The 13636-nt window shown below is 40.6% G+C and overlaps 1 protein-coding gene across 1 annotated transcript in view; it reads left to right on the forward strand.

Annotated features, from left to right (window-relative positions):
* Positions 1–13636, forward strand: part of GNB4 (G protein subunit beta 4) — a 61022-nt gene that overhangs the window by 17726 nt on the left and 29660 nt on the right. The window contains exon 2 of the mRNA XM_061194461.1: positions 11726–11823. Within this exon, the coding sequence (XP_061050444.1) occupies positions 11767–11823 (57 nt within the window). The 5' untranslated portion in view covers positions 11726–11766. The remainder of the gene's footprint in view (positions 1–11725; positions 11824–13636) is intronic.

Here is a 13636-nt window from a genome sequence, read left to right on the forward strand (position 1 = left end):
GCAAGTTGTTTAACCTAACCTCAATTTATTTTTAAATTTCATTCCATTACATTTATTTTATGGTTCCCAGTGGACTTAAGGTGTGTTAAAAAGTAAACTGAGGGACTTCCCTGGTGGCTCAGTGGTTGAGAATCCGCCTGCCAGTGTTCGATCCCTGGTCTGGGAAGATCCCACATGTCACGGAGCAACTAAGCCCGTGCGCCATAACTACTGAGCCTGCGAGCCACAACTACTGAGCCCACACACCACAACCACTGAAGCCTGCACGCCCTAGAGCCCGCATGCTGCAACTACTAAGCCCACGCGCCACAACTACTGAAGCCCGTGTGCTCTAGGGCCTGCGTATCGCAACTACTGAGCCCGTGTGCTGCAACTACTGAAGCCCACGTGCCTAGAGCCCATGCTCCACAACAAGAGAAGCCACCTCAGTGAGAAGCCTGCGCACCACAACAAAGAGTAGCCCCTGCTCGCCGCAACTATAGAGAGCCCACGCGCAGCAACAAAGAGCCAAAGCAGCCAAAAATAAAATAAAAACAAAGGTAAACTGAGATGTATTGGGTTGGCCAAAAAGTTCCTTCAGTTTTAAAATAAAAATAAAAGACATTTTTCATTTTCACGAAGAACTTCATTGAACAACGTATTCACAGTTTTGTTCCACTACCTTCTGCCATTTTTCAGGCAACTTCATAATTCCATCTTCCCAAAACTTTTTCTTTTTGAGCAAAGAACTGTTCCAGGTGCCTTTTATAGTCTTCCAGGGAATTGAAATTTTTTCCATTAAGAGAATTTTGTAAAGACCAAAATAAATGGAAATCTGAAGGTTCAGTGTCTGGTGAATGCGGTGGATGAATCAGAACTTCCCAGCCAAGCTGTAACAGTTTTTGCCTGGTCATCAAAGAAACATGCGGTTTTGAGCTATCCTGATGGGAAGAGTATGCGTTTTCTGTTGACTAATTCTGGATGCTTTTCGTCAAGTGCTGCTTTCAGTTGGTCTAATTGGGAGCAGAACTTGTTGGAATTAATCATTTGGTTTTCCAGAAGGAGCTCATAATAGAGGACTCCCACCGTATACACAACATCACCTTCTTTGGTTGAAGACCGACCTTTAGTGTGGTTGGTGGTGGTTCATTTCACTTGCCCCACGATCTCTTCCGTTACACATTATTGTACAGTATCCACTTTTCATTGCCCGTCACAATTTGTTTTAAAAACGAAACATTTTCATTACATTTCAGTAGCGAATCGCATGCAGAAATATGGTCAAGAAGGTTTTTTTCCCTTAACTTATGTGGAACCCAAACATCAAAGCGATAAACATAACCAAGCTGGTGCAAATGATTTTCAGCTCTTGATTTGGATATGTTGAGTATGTCAGCTATCTCCCACGTGGTATAACATTGATCGTTCTCAATGTCTCGATTTGATCGCTATCAACTTCAATTCGTCTACCCGACCGTGGAGCATCGATTTCCAGCAAGAAATCTCCAGCACGAAACTTCACAAACCACTTTTCACGTTCGATCAGTCACAGCACCTTCTCCATACACTGCACAAATCATTTTTTGCGTTTCACTTGCGTTTTTACCTTTCTTGAAATAATAAAGCATAATATGCCGAAAATGTTGCTTTTTTCTTCCATCCTCAGTATTAATGGCTACACAAAAATTCACCAATTTTGATAAGTTTTTTTTTTTTAATGCACGCTAATATGACAGCTGTCACAATACAGTGTAACAAAATTGTTTTGAATGAAGTTAAAGACAACTAAGCGCTACTAGAGCCATCTTATGGAAAAAACCGAATGAACCTTTTGACCAACCCAATATTAAAAAGCTTAAGTTTTCTGAGCAAAAATCGATTTGGATTGGGCACTGCCAAACCAGAGTGGTTAGGAGTGTTCCACCAGCCACCTCTGGAGGTAGGGGTAGGACTTTTATAGAGAAGAGGAGGAAGTGAAGCAAGGGAGTTACTTGATTGGCTGTAGTTTATGTGATTGCCTTATTGGTTTTGTTTGTTTTGTTTTGGCCGTGCTGTGAGGCATGTGGGATCTTAGTTCCCCCATCCCTAGCCCCCTGCAGTGGAGGCGCAGAGTCATAACCACTGGACCACCAGGGAAGTCCCCCTTGGTTGTCCTTAGGTTTTGATTTCTTAACCTTGAGGCATTTACAGGCTTAGCTTTTGATTTGCTTACACAGGCTGCTAAGGTATTAGAATCACCTCAGTCTAATGGCCTCCTTGTTTAACTGAACATGTGCAAGAGTTGGATTAATTGTAAATATAGTATTCATGGATCCATGTATGATTCACTGTTATATATTTATATTTGCTTGCTTATTGATAATGTATAAACACCTGTAAAGCAAATATCCAACTCAGGAATTTAGAAATTAACGATTACTTGCAACTCCGTGTGTGTTCCTTCCTTCTCTTTTATCATTCTCTTGCTTCAAAAAAGTCTTATTGCATATGTATGCATTCCTAAACAATATATTATTTAGCTTTAGTTGGTTTTGAGTTTTGTAAAGAGTATTATGCTGGTATGTGTCTTCTGGAACTTGCTTTTTTCCTCTTAGCAGTATTTTTCAGATTCATCTATGTTGTATACATCTGTAGCTCATTCGTTTTCACTGCGATGTAATAATTTGCTGTGAAAACACTGTAATTATCCATTTTCCTATTGGCGGGTGTTATTGCTATTACAGGTGGTGCTGTATGAATCCAGCCCTTGAGCGCAAGTACTTACATTTCTTTTAGGGCTCATCTACCCAGAGGTGGAATTAAATTGTCAAATTGAAGATACACATATCATCACCCTTGTTAGATATTGCCAAATTGCTTCCCAAAGAGCTGTCCTACCAGAATATGTTACCATTTCCCCACAGCTTTGCCAGCTCCTGGATGAGAAAAAAAATTCTGTTAATCTGATAGGTATGAAATTGTTTATTTGCATTTCCCTGATTACTGAGGTTGAGCATCTTCTTATTTGTCTATTGGCCTCTACTGGTTTTCCTGCTGTGACCTGCTATTCGTGCTATAATTCGCACATTTTTCTTTTGGGTCATCAGCCTTTTTTATTATTAGCTTGTAGGAATTTTAAATTCTAGATTCTGTAGACCTAAAACAGATAGACTGCCAGATATTTCTCCAGCAAAGATGGGTTTATTTGGGTTTATTGCAGAGAAGTGCAATTCAGGGTCTGCAACCATGGCAAACCGGCTGCAAGTCTCGCAGGGCAAGGGAATGAGAACTCTTTTATAGAGACGAAAATGAAGTTGGGAGGGCTGTAGTAAACAGAGTCCATGGCTTTTCATTGGCTGAGTCCTTGCCAGGAAAGAAGAGGTGTCTTTCTTTAGGGCTGTGTTATGTCACAGGGTGCGAGAGCTCCCTCTTCTGACCTCCCAACTCTATTTAATTTTCTGTTTATTAATTTTTTATGAGGCTAATCCTTTCTTTGAATTTTAGCTTGCAGCTGTCTTTTTCCGATCTGTGTCTTCGTTTTTTGTTTTTTTCTTTCTTTCTCTTTGGGGTAGAGGAGAAACTCTCTTCTCATCATGCATACACTGTACTTACACAGCTGAAGATGCTAGCTCTTATAGCTGACCTTTCCTCCTCTCCTCCATCTTCTTGTATATAGGGATAATTGTGAAAATCATCATCAACTGTGTGTGTGTGTGAGGTGGTGTGCAGCAGACTATTGGGCTGTTTAGTAAGCCTGGAGAGTGATTCTGCTCCCATATGTTGGAAGCTTTTTTAAAAAGTAGTGTGTTTGATGCCTCTTTGTTTTCAGTTTTGGGCCAGTTACCAGGTCTGAGTCCTTAGGAGAAGTTATACTCAATTTTCTGTTACGCACGTAACCAGTGTAGATGGTATACTTTTATTTCTGTCTATAATCACTTCCTTTTTTGGTCAATAACTCAGGGAAAGTCTGATCAGAGACTGTTTTTTGGTTTACTCCCTTCTTAGGTTGGGATCTTGATTATTTTAAAATTTAGATAAGACTCTTCCTTATCTAAGAAGTTAATTTATACTGCACTTAGTCTGCCTGGCTACACCCACTGAGGATTTTTTCATTCGTTGGTGACTGTCTTACTGGTTTTCTCCTGTCATTATTTTCCATATTTTTCTTTTCCCCACATAGAATTTACAATGCTTTATAAAATATTTTGCCACTTCCCTGATTTCTGTCCTGTATTAACTGTGGATGCAAAGGAACTGCAGGAGGGCAAGTAGTCAGATGACTTTGTTTTCTACAAGTCAAAATAAATGCCCATAGAGACTTCACTTCTCTGATTTGGAGCATGCTGTTAGGTGTATCGTTTGAGGGAGCTACTTTAATAAACTATACCTCATGCAACAATATTGTTCTCAAGAATTCAGAACTTTTCTAGCCATATTATATACACACAGACCATGTCAAATACACAGATTGGCTACTTCTTTAAATCCTCCCCTTCAAAGCATAATTTATTAGGATTTATCATATTAGGTTTCATCTGGGGTTATCCTGTTGCTTCTCTTTACCCTAATCAGCCTCTGGGCTTGTCTGGAAGTAGTTTATAATCTACTAGTCTGTGCTGGATGTACTTTCTTTTTCTTTTTGGTATTCTTGGGAATACAACAATTGTCAGGTGAGAAGAAAACATCAACAGAAAGTCTGTGTAATCAAAATGTTCTTCCTCCATAGTGACAGGACTAATGTAAGCAGATCAGGTAGCGGGTCCCCAAGAAAGAGCATCAAGAATGGCTTTCTTGACAGAAGAGGATCCATTTTGGCCTAAGCCATTTTGTGCTCTAAACCTGGCGGCAACGCTTGCCCTTGAATGGGTCTTAGTAATTAATGATCTTAAGGGAACAAAAGAATGACAGGCAAGAGAAGTAACAACAGCAAAGATAATATATCAGTCATAAAGACTCCCAGTTTTATTTCTGTGGTAAAAGATTAGCCTGAAGGGCTCAACCACCAGATCAACTGGAACCTAAGGGATGATGATGGTTGTTGACCTTTTCTGACCCTGGTGACTTCAATCAACTACAGTTTAGCCTCTGTAGACCCGGCCAAGCCCCTTCTTGAGTCTGCATGTATCCTTAGCTTAAAATTTCATAAGTTTTGCTGCTGGGAGACACTGCTTTGGGAAAGATCCCCAGTGTTCTCCTTACTTGGTGCAAGTAATAAATCCTTCCTTCTCCCAATCTTTAGCTTGGTTGTGTTTTTTGGCTTGACACCCACCAAGAGGTGAACCCAGTTTTCGGGTAACACTAATAAGTTTTCAATTAAAGAGTGAAAAGTTAGTTCCTGTTTTTAGCAACAGATATGATAGGCGGGGAAGGCTGCTTTGATATTTTTCAGACATCCAAAGAAAGTTTGCGGTATTCAATAGCGGAAGAAAAGTAATTTTCACTCTACCCTTCTGAGTTCTTGGGTGAGACCCCATGTAATAAAAGATTAACAAGAGAAAAACACACAGAGGTTTATTAATATGTATACCTCCAGTATACATGTGAAATACCCAGGGAAAAATGAGTAACTCCCTGAGGTAACCCAAGCCACCAGCTTAAATATTGGGTTGGCCAATAACTTTGTTCAGATTTTCCCATAACAGCTTAAGGAAAAGCCCGAATGAACTTTTTGGCCAACCCAATACCATCTTCAGCTAAAGACAAAAGAAAGGTTGGGAGGTTAGGGGTGGAGACTAGTCTTGGGAGGATCCTAGGAAAAGCAAGGGTGGGGTTTGATGTGCAGATTTAAATCCCAAGACTCTTGTCATTTATAGTCATCCCTCACTTCTGGTACCGAGAGGGAGACACCCTTACAAATGGAGATTTGCTTTGTAAATGTCACTCTCCATTGCAAAGGGGTAATTTCTACTCTTGTTTTCAGAGTTTCTCTTGTGTCTGTTGTTTCTCAAGATAATCCTCCTGCCTAAGAGGCATATTTTGGGGAGGCATATTTTGCTACCCTTCATTGGTCACAAGCATCACAAGGGTTCTGATTTTGCTGCTTGGAAACGTTTCTCAGACAATCCGTTGCCTTATAATTACCCCTTCTTTTCCATTATGCCTGCTTAAACTTAACTGAAGTCATTGGGCATGAGACTTGAGAATTCAGAATTCCATATGAGGAGATAGGGTCATGTAAAGGCAACTGTCTTTGAAAGTTATTAAACATAGAAAAAGGACTGTTAGTGATGGTGAAATGTAGAATCAAGGAGTTTTTTTTTTTCTTAAAGGGAGAGACTTGAGTGTGTAACCCCTAATGGAAAGGATACAGTCGAAAGTGAAATGCTCCCCAGAGGTAGTTTGCTGAATGAAAATGAGGAATTATAACTTTACAGTAGACGTGAATACACTGATCAATCTTAGCTTCGCTAATAGCGGCATAAACATTAAGTTCATTCTGATGTATTGTAATATGAAGTCTAGTCTCACCTAGAAGTATTCTTGCCAAATACATTGAACTTGAATATCATGTAGCCTGTAGATCTAACTTCCTTCCAGTTCATAGGCAGTATAGAGTATAGAGAAACAAGTTAAACAATACCATGGGAAGTAAACAGAATGTGGGACATTCTACAGGACAGCTGTCTCCAGTAAGTCAATTAGCATAGAGAAAAAAAAGTAGGAGATGGATTCTTCTGGATGGAGAGATTTAAGAGATAAAACCAAATATATAGTCCTTTAATTGGATCCTAATTTGAACAAATCTGATGTAGAAGACATTGGTGGAATAATTGGGGAAATTTGAAAATGGACTGGGTATTAGCTGCTACTAAATAGTTGGTGTTAATTTGGGAGGTTTGTTAATGGTATTATGGTTTAGTAGGAAAATGTCTTGATATTTTTGGAGATGTGTACCTGAAGTGTTTAGAAGTAAAGTATCTTTTTTCTTTTATAAATTTATTCATTTATTGGCTGTGTTGGGGTCTTCGTTGCTGCTCGCGGGCTTTCTCTAGTTGTGGTGAGCGGGGACTATTCTTTGAGCGGGGGCTACTCTTCGTTGCGGTGTGTGGGCTTCTCATTGCGGTGGCTTCTCGTTGTGGGGCACAGGCTCTAAGCGCGCGGGCTTCAGTAGTTGCGGCGCACGGGCTCAGTAGTTGTGGCTTGCGGGCTCTAGAGCACAGGCTCAGTAGTTGTGGCGCACGGGCTTAGTTGCTCCGCGGCATGTGGGATCTTCCCGGACCAGGGCTCGAACCCATGTCCCCTCCATTGGCAGGCAGATTCTTAACCCCTGTGCCACCAGGGAAGCCCTAGGGGTAAAGTATCTTGATGTCTGTGATTTTTTAAAAATTTGTTTTATTGAAGTATAGTTGATTTATAATGTGTTAATTTCTGCTGTACAGCACAATGATTGTTATACACACACACACACACACATATATATATATATACACACACACACACATTGTTTTTCATATTCTTTTCCATTATAGTTTGTCACAGGATATTGAATATAGTTTCCTATGCTACACAGTAGGACCTTGTTGTTTATCCATTCTATATATAATAGTTTGCGTCTGCTAATCCCAAACTCCCAATACATCCCACTCCACCCCTCTCTCCTTGGCAACCACAAGTCTGTTCTCTATGTCTGTAATTCTGTTTCTGTTTTGTAGATAAGTTCATTTGTGTCATATTTTAGATTCCACATATAAGCGATATCATATAATATTGGTCTTCCTCTGTCTGACTTCACTTAGTATGATAATCTCTAGGTCCATCCATGTTGCTGCAGATGGCATTATTTAATTATTTTTTAATGGCTGAGAAATATTCCAGTGTGTGTGTGTGTGTGTGTGTGTGTGTGTCTGTGTGTATATCTTTATCCATTGATGTCTGTGATTGACTTTAAAATACTTCAGCAAAAACAAAAGATGGAGCAAATACAGTAACAGTATTAACAATCTGTAAACCTTCACGGTGGACATTATGGATGTCTGTTAATATTAATTTCTCTGCCTTTCTCTGTGTTTGAAATTTTTCTTAATAAAAAGACTAAAACCATCGAGAAAGAGTGAGAAGTTGAATGTACTAGATGAAAAGGGATAATCGGAAATGTAAGATTACTGAAAAGATAGGGAGAGATAGGATTTAAATCTCAGGAGGAGGAATTGACCCAAATGACAGAAAAGTCAGCTTCTCTATTATAACAGAAGGGAAGGAGGAGCATATGATGAGTCAGTCCTGTATGTATCATTTTGTAAAACTAATAGTGGGAAATTGAAAGAGTTCATGTCTGGTGGCTTCTATTTTCTCTGTGATGTAGAAGGTAAGCTCACTTGCTGCAAGAGGGGTTGTGAGAAGGTCAGAAGCTGGCGAAGGATGCAAAGGAGTTGAAATCATTGATATTGAGTGGACGTGATGGGTAAAAAGCTGCATATGGTAGCCAGGTGGTTTTGAGGGCCCAGCTAGATTGCTTATATGAACTTGTAGTAGAACTAACTTGCCCCGCTGTTTGACTTTTCAATCAGTGTTTGATAGATTGAGTGCTGGCTGAAAGAAAGTACGGAGTTGGGTTCATCGAAGTTGTGATTTTTGTCAGTTGAATGTGACCAAATAGAAGGGCAGGGGAAACTAGGGTACTGGCAGAGTTGTCGATGAAGTGCTGGACCTGAAATTCAGCCTGTATGAGAAGGGAGTGCAGTTTGCAACTAGAAGATGAATAAGTTCTGGAGATCTAATGCACAGCATAGTGAGTGTAGCCAGCCATGCTGTGTTATATACTTCAAAGCTGCTAAGAGACTAGATCTTAAATGTTCTCTCCACAAAAAAGAAATTGTAATTATGTGATGTGATAGAGGTGTTAGTTAACTCTTTGGTGGTAATCATATAAATATATAAATATCAAATCAACATGTATGTCTTAAACTTACACAATATTATATGCCAATTATACATACCTCAATTTTTAAAAAGGGGGAATTGCCACAAACTCACTATATTTCACATTGGACCCCTCATCTTTCATAGGAACCTTCTCCCTGTCAAGGACTGTAAAGGGTCTGGGATTTTACCTACTTATAAGCTAATAAATTAGCCTGTTAGTGTTTTGTGGATGCTGGCAGAAGACATAAGACTCTTGGGTCAGAGACCAAGGACTTTATTACTCACAGCACCCCAAGTAGCATGGCCTGATGTTGGTTTTTGCCCGTTCCCCATGCTCCTCAGTCCCATGGAGGTGACCCAGGTGTGCCTAGATGGATGCCACATATGCATTGGGTTTGCATCGCAGTCTAGAAACACTGAGCTTAGGGAATTTACCACTTTTATAGTGAGAAGAAGCAAGATCTCTCTTTGTCTTGGGGCAGACATTGTCTCATCCCTCAAGGTTGCTCATTCCAAATGCAGCCTTGAGAAATGGCTTAGGTAAAAGTGACTAGGGCCTTGTATTTTTGGCATACGCAGCAAGAATGTGCAGGGATGCTCAGGGCCCCATGGCCTCTCCTAGTATTCCCCCTCCACAGAGTAGTGGTGGTGATGAGGGAACTGCTTCCTCTTTGTCATTTCTATTCGCAGTACCTCCATCGTTTTGGCACCCAAGCTGGAAAGTTTCATTCATTTGGAACAACTCATAGTCTTTCCTGAATAACTCTTGTTAGCTGCAGATAGCTCCTCTTTATTTATTTATTTATTTATTTATTTATTTATTTTTTACTGTGTTGGGTCTTCGTTTCTGTGCGAGGGCTTTCTCTAGTTGCGGCGAGCGGGGGCCACTCTTCATCGCGGTGCGCGGGCCTCGCACTATCGCGGCCTCTCTTGTCGCGGAGCACAAGCTCCAGACGCGCAGGCTCAGTAGTTGTGGCTCACGGGCCCAGTTGCTCCGCGGCATGTGGGATCTTCCCAGACCAGGGCTCGAAACCGTGTCCCCTGCATTGGCAGGCAGATTCTCAACCACTGCGCCACCAGGGAAGCCCAATAGCTCCTCTTTAGAGGGTCCCTTGTGTGTGTGTGGCTTTGGGGGGTGGAAAGGCAGTAGAGTTGGGTAAGAGGTGGTTTTGAATGCCCTTAAAAGTTATATGAGGGGCTTCCCTGGTGGCACAGTAGTTAAGAATCTGCCTGCCAATGCAGGGGACACGGGTTCGAGCCCTGGTCTGGGAAGATTCCACATGCCGCGGAGCAACTAAGACCGTGAGCCACAACTACTGAGCCTGCGCGTCTGGCGCCTGTGCTCCGCAACGGGAGAGGCCGCGACAGTGAGAGGCCCGCGCACCCCGATGAAGAGTGGCCCCCGCTTGCCGCAACTAGAGAAAGCCCTCACACAGAAACGAAGACCCAACACAGCCAAAAATAAATAAATAAATTAAAAAAAAAAAAGTTATATGAGACCTCTTTGAGCCCCTTGATATACCTACAGAAAGTCGTTCTGTAGAAAGAGAAAAACAAAGCAGGTATGAAGAGAAAAGCAGGACAGGTAGAGAAAGAATACTGCCAGTTTCCAGTCTCTTTTTTCTTCCTGAGGTCATAACATCCTTGCCTTTTACTTCTAGGATTCATGCTAAAGCCTTAGAATGAATTTTCCTTTAGTTCTTAGATTATTTTCAGGTTGGTTAATTTACTGGAGAATGAAGTGTCTCAGGTGCTAGAGATGCAGCAAAGAGTAAAGAGAGCAAAGTCCCTGCCTTAAGGAGCTTACACTCTCCTAGGAGGAAGCAGACAACAAATAAGCAAATACATGTTAGATGGCATTGAGTATTACAGTGAAAAATAAGACAGGGTAAGGGGCCTAGTTGGGTACATATGTGCTATCAGTGAAGGTCGCTCTGAGAAGGTAACATTTGAACCGAGGTAAGGGTGCAAGCAGTGAAGATATCAGGGGCAAGAGGGTTCCGGGCAGAGGTAAGAGCAAGTGCAAAGACTGAAGCTGGAGCCTGCTTAGTGTGTTCAAGGAACATCAAGAAAGCTTTTGAGTGGCTGGAGCAGAGAAGGGTAGGGGGAGGAGAGATACGAGGTCAGAGGGGGTGTGTGTGAGAGACTGTGTAGGGCTCTGTGGGTCAAGATAAAGAGTTAGATTTTGCTCTGAGTGGAGTGAAAAGCCATTGTAGGATTTAAAGCAGAAGAGTGACTTGTGTTTTAAAAGCATCTCTGGTTGCTATATTTAGAATAGACTGGAGAGTGGGCAAGGGCGGTAGAGAGGAGAGCAGGTGGATGATGGTGGCTTGGACCAAGGTAGTCAAAGTGGAGGTAATCAGAGTTGGTCAAATCCTGGATATTTTTTGAAGGAATGCCTGACGTGATTTGCTGGTGGATTAGATGTAGGGTATGAAAGAAACAGAACAGAGCCGTTAAGGATGACTCCCAGGTTTTTGGCTTCAACAATTGGAAGGATGGAATTGCCATTTACAGAGATGGGGAAGACTTCACGGTGGTGTGGGGTTCAATTTTGAAGTAAGTTGAGGTGCCCGTTAGGCATCCAAGTGCAGATGTCTACTGGTGCCCTTGAAACTGTTGTAAAGTATTTCTCCCTGGACTCCATTCTAGCACTCATTCTCTATAATTAAGTCTTGAATACTGCAACTCAGGCTGTCTCTTCCCTCCTCTGATCCCATTCCTCCATAAAGTCCTTTAGTAAATAATCTAGATCTATATTTACTAAGCAGTTTTAAGTTCCAGTAATAATTATCTCACTCGAGTTTCAGAGGGACCAAAAGGAAGTTGCATGTCAATATTTAAAAAGTAGATTAATATGTAAATGGAGAACTGAGTCAGTCTCTCTCTCTTTCTTTTTGAATAGTGACTTTCATTTGTTAGTTTCTGAGATAAACAAACTCAAGGATGAGTGAGCTGGAACAGTTGAGGCAGGAAGCCGAGCAGCTGCGGAATCAGATCCAGGTAAGAGCAAACTTTTTCATTTTGAAATTTTAACATTTTTAGGTAATACCAGCGATGAACAAAATTTGTGCATTAGTTTATCAGTCTACATATATTAAATAATTTATAAGGTGAGAAATGGTCAATTCGTTTTTATCATGCCTCTAAAGAACTCTCCAAAAATCATTCCTAACAAACACCTATGTGGACCAACGGCCTCTGTGTCCCTAAGAAGTTAATAGTGTACATGTAATCTCTGCTGACATGATAATTCTCTTCTACTCACACACCTGGAATCATAATTTGATTTTTGGTATGATGAGGCATAATGTAATATCATAATGTTACATAATATCACATAATGTAATATATTAGAAAATTAATCTCTAAAACATTAGATTGCAGAAAAACATTAAAAATGATTCGTGGCATAAGGAAGATGTCTGTCATCTTTACTCTTGGAAATCAACTCAAAACGGTAAAGAGAATAAGGAACAAATACAAGCTTCATCTTTAACAAAATTAAAGACACTTAGAACTTCAAAACCTAATAGAGTGGGGAAAAGTTGTCAAATGTTAGGGTGTGGAAAGGCTCTGAGAGAGGGTTTCTGCGGCTGTACATCTCATATTCCCTCAGGGACAACATCATTCCTTTCTTCTGGAACAGTGAAAACAGATGCTTCCCTGGACTGAGAAATATCAAGGAAGGCAGAGATAAACATGAAAGGATATAGACATGCTGTCTTTTAGGAAGCCTCTTGGTGAGAAGGTAGAGGAGAGACTGAATTATGTGTAGCCTGCTGCTGCCTACTTCTTTTCACAGGGAAAAGTAAGAGCTAAACAACTTACAAATATAAATGAAAAACTTCATAACGAAGCAGGGAGAGTCCAAGTTATTAGTAACTTGGAACACTGCGGTGATCTCTCCAGTATGAATCTTTTGCGGTAGCGATTTCAGAATTACTTACCTAATTTAAAAGTGAAGAATAAGAAAAAAGGAACAATCATAGGATCTATGCAAAGATATTATAGGAAAGAGAGGAAAGGAGCAGGAACAACAAGGGATGGGGGAAGAGCACTCAGCAGAAAAATGTTGATTCTGAGCGGATTAAAATCATAATCATTCTTATCACCAGGAATTCAAGGAAGTTAATGATTTAGATGTGAATGATAACTGTGAGTGGTTACCTTAGGTGTCTGAACAAACCTGTCAAAACAAAGGAGGGATTTATTTTTTCTGGGATGATTAGAGAAGCCTTCATAGGCTAATCTCTGAGTTAGATGTTGCTACCACCAACAGAATGGATTCTCCACCATCTCTACTTTGTGTCACTTGCTCCAGATGCTGAGCAGGAATGACTGATTGGCCAAGCACATTGGTGACGTGGCCGTCTCATTTTTAAAAATCTTTTCTCTGTATCTGTAAGCTTGGTTTTTTGTTTTTTGTCTTTTTTTAGCTTGCACATATAAGTGAGATTTTGTGGTATTTGTCTTTCTCTGTCTGACATATATCCCTTAGTGTAATGCCCTCAAGGTCCATCCATGTTGTCACCACAAATGGCAAGGTAGTCTTTTTTATGGCTGAATAATATTCCATTGTGTGTATGTATGTGTGTGTGTGTGTGTATGTATCTCACATTTTCTTATCCTTTCATCTGTCAACAGATACTTAGGTTGTTTTCATATCTTGATTATTGTAAATAATGCTGCAGTGAACATGGGGGTGCATATATCTTTTTGAGTTAGGGTTTTTGTTTTCTTTAGATAAATACCCAGAAGTGGAACTGTTGGATCATATGGTGGTTCTTTTTTTAATTTTTGAGGAACCTACATA

Source organism: Eubalaena glacialis, chromosome 6 (assembly GCF_028564815.1).
Source record: "Eubalaena glacialis isolate mEubGla1 chromosome 6, mEubGla1.1.hap2.+ XY, whole genome shotgun sequence".
Taxonomy (NCBI): Eukaryota; Metazoa; Chordata; class Mammalia; order Artiodactyla; family Balaenidae; genus Eubalaena; species Eubalaena glacialis.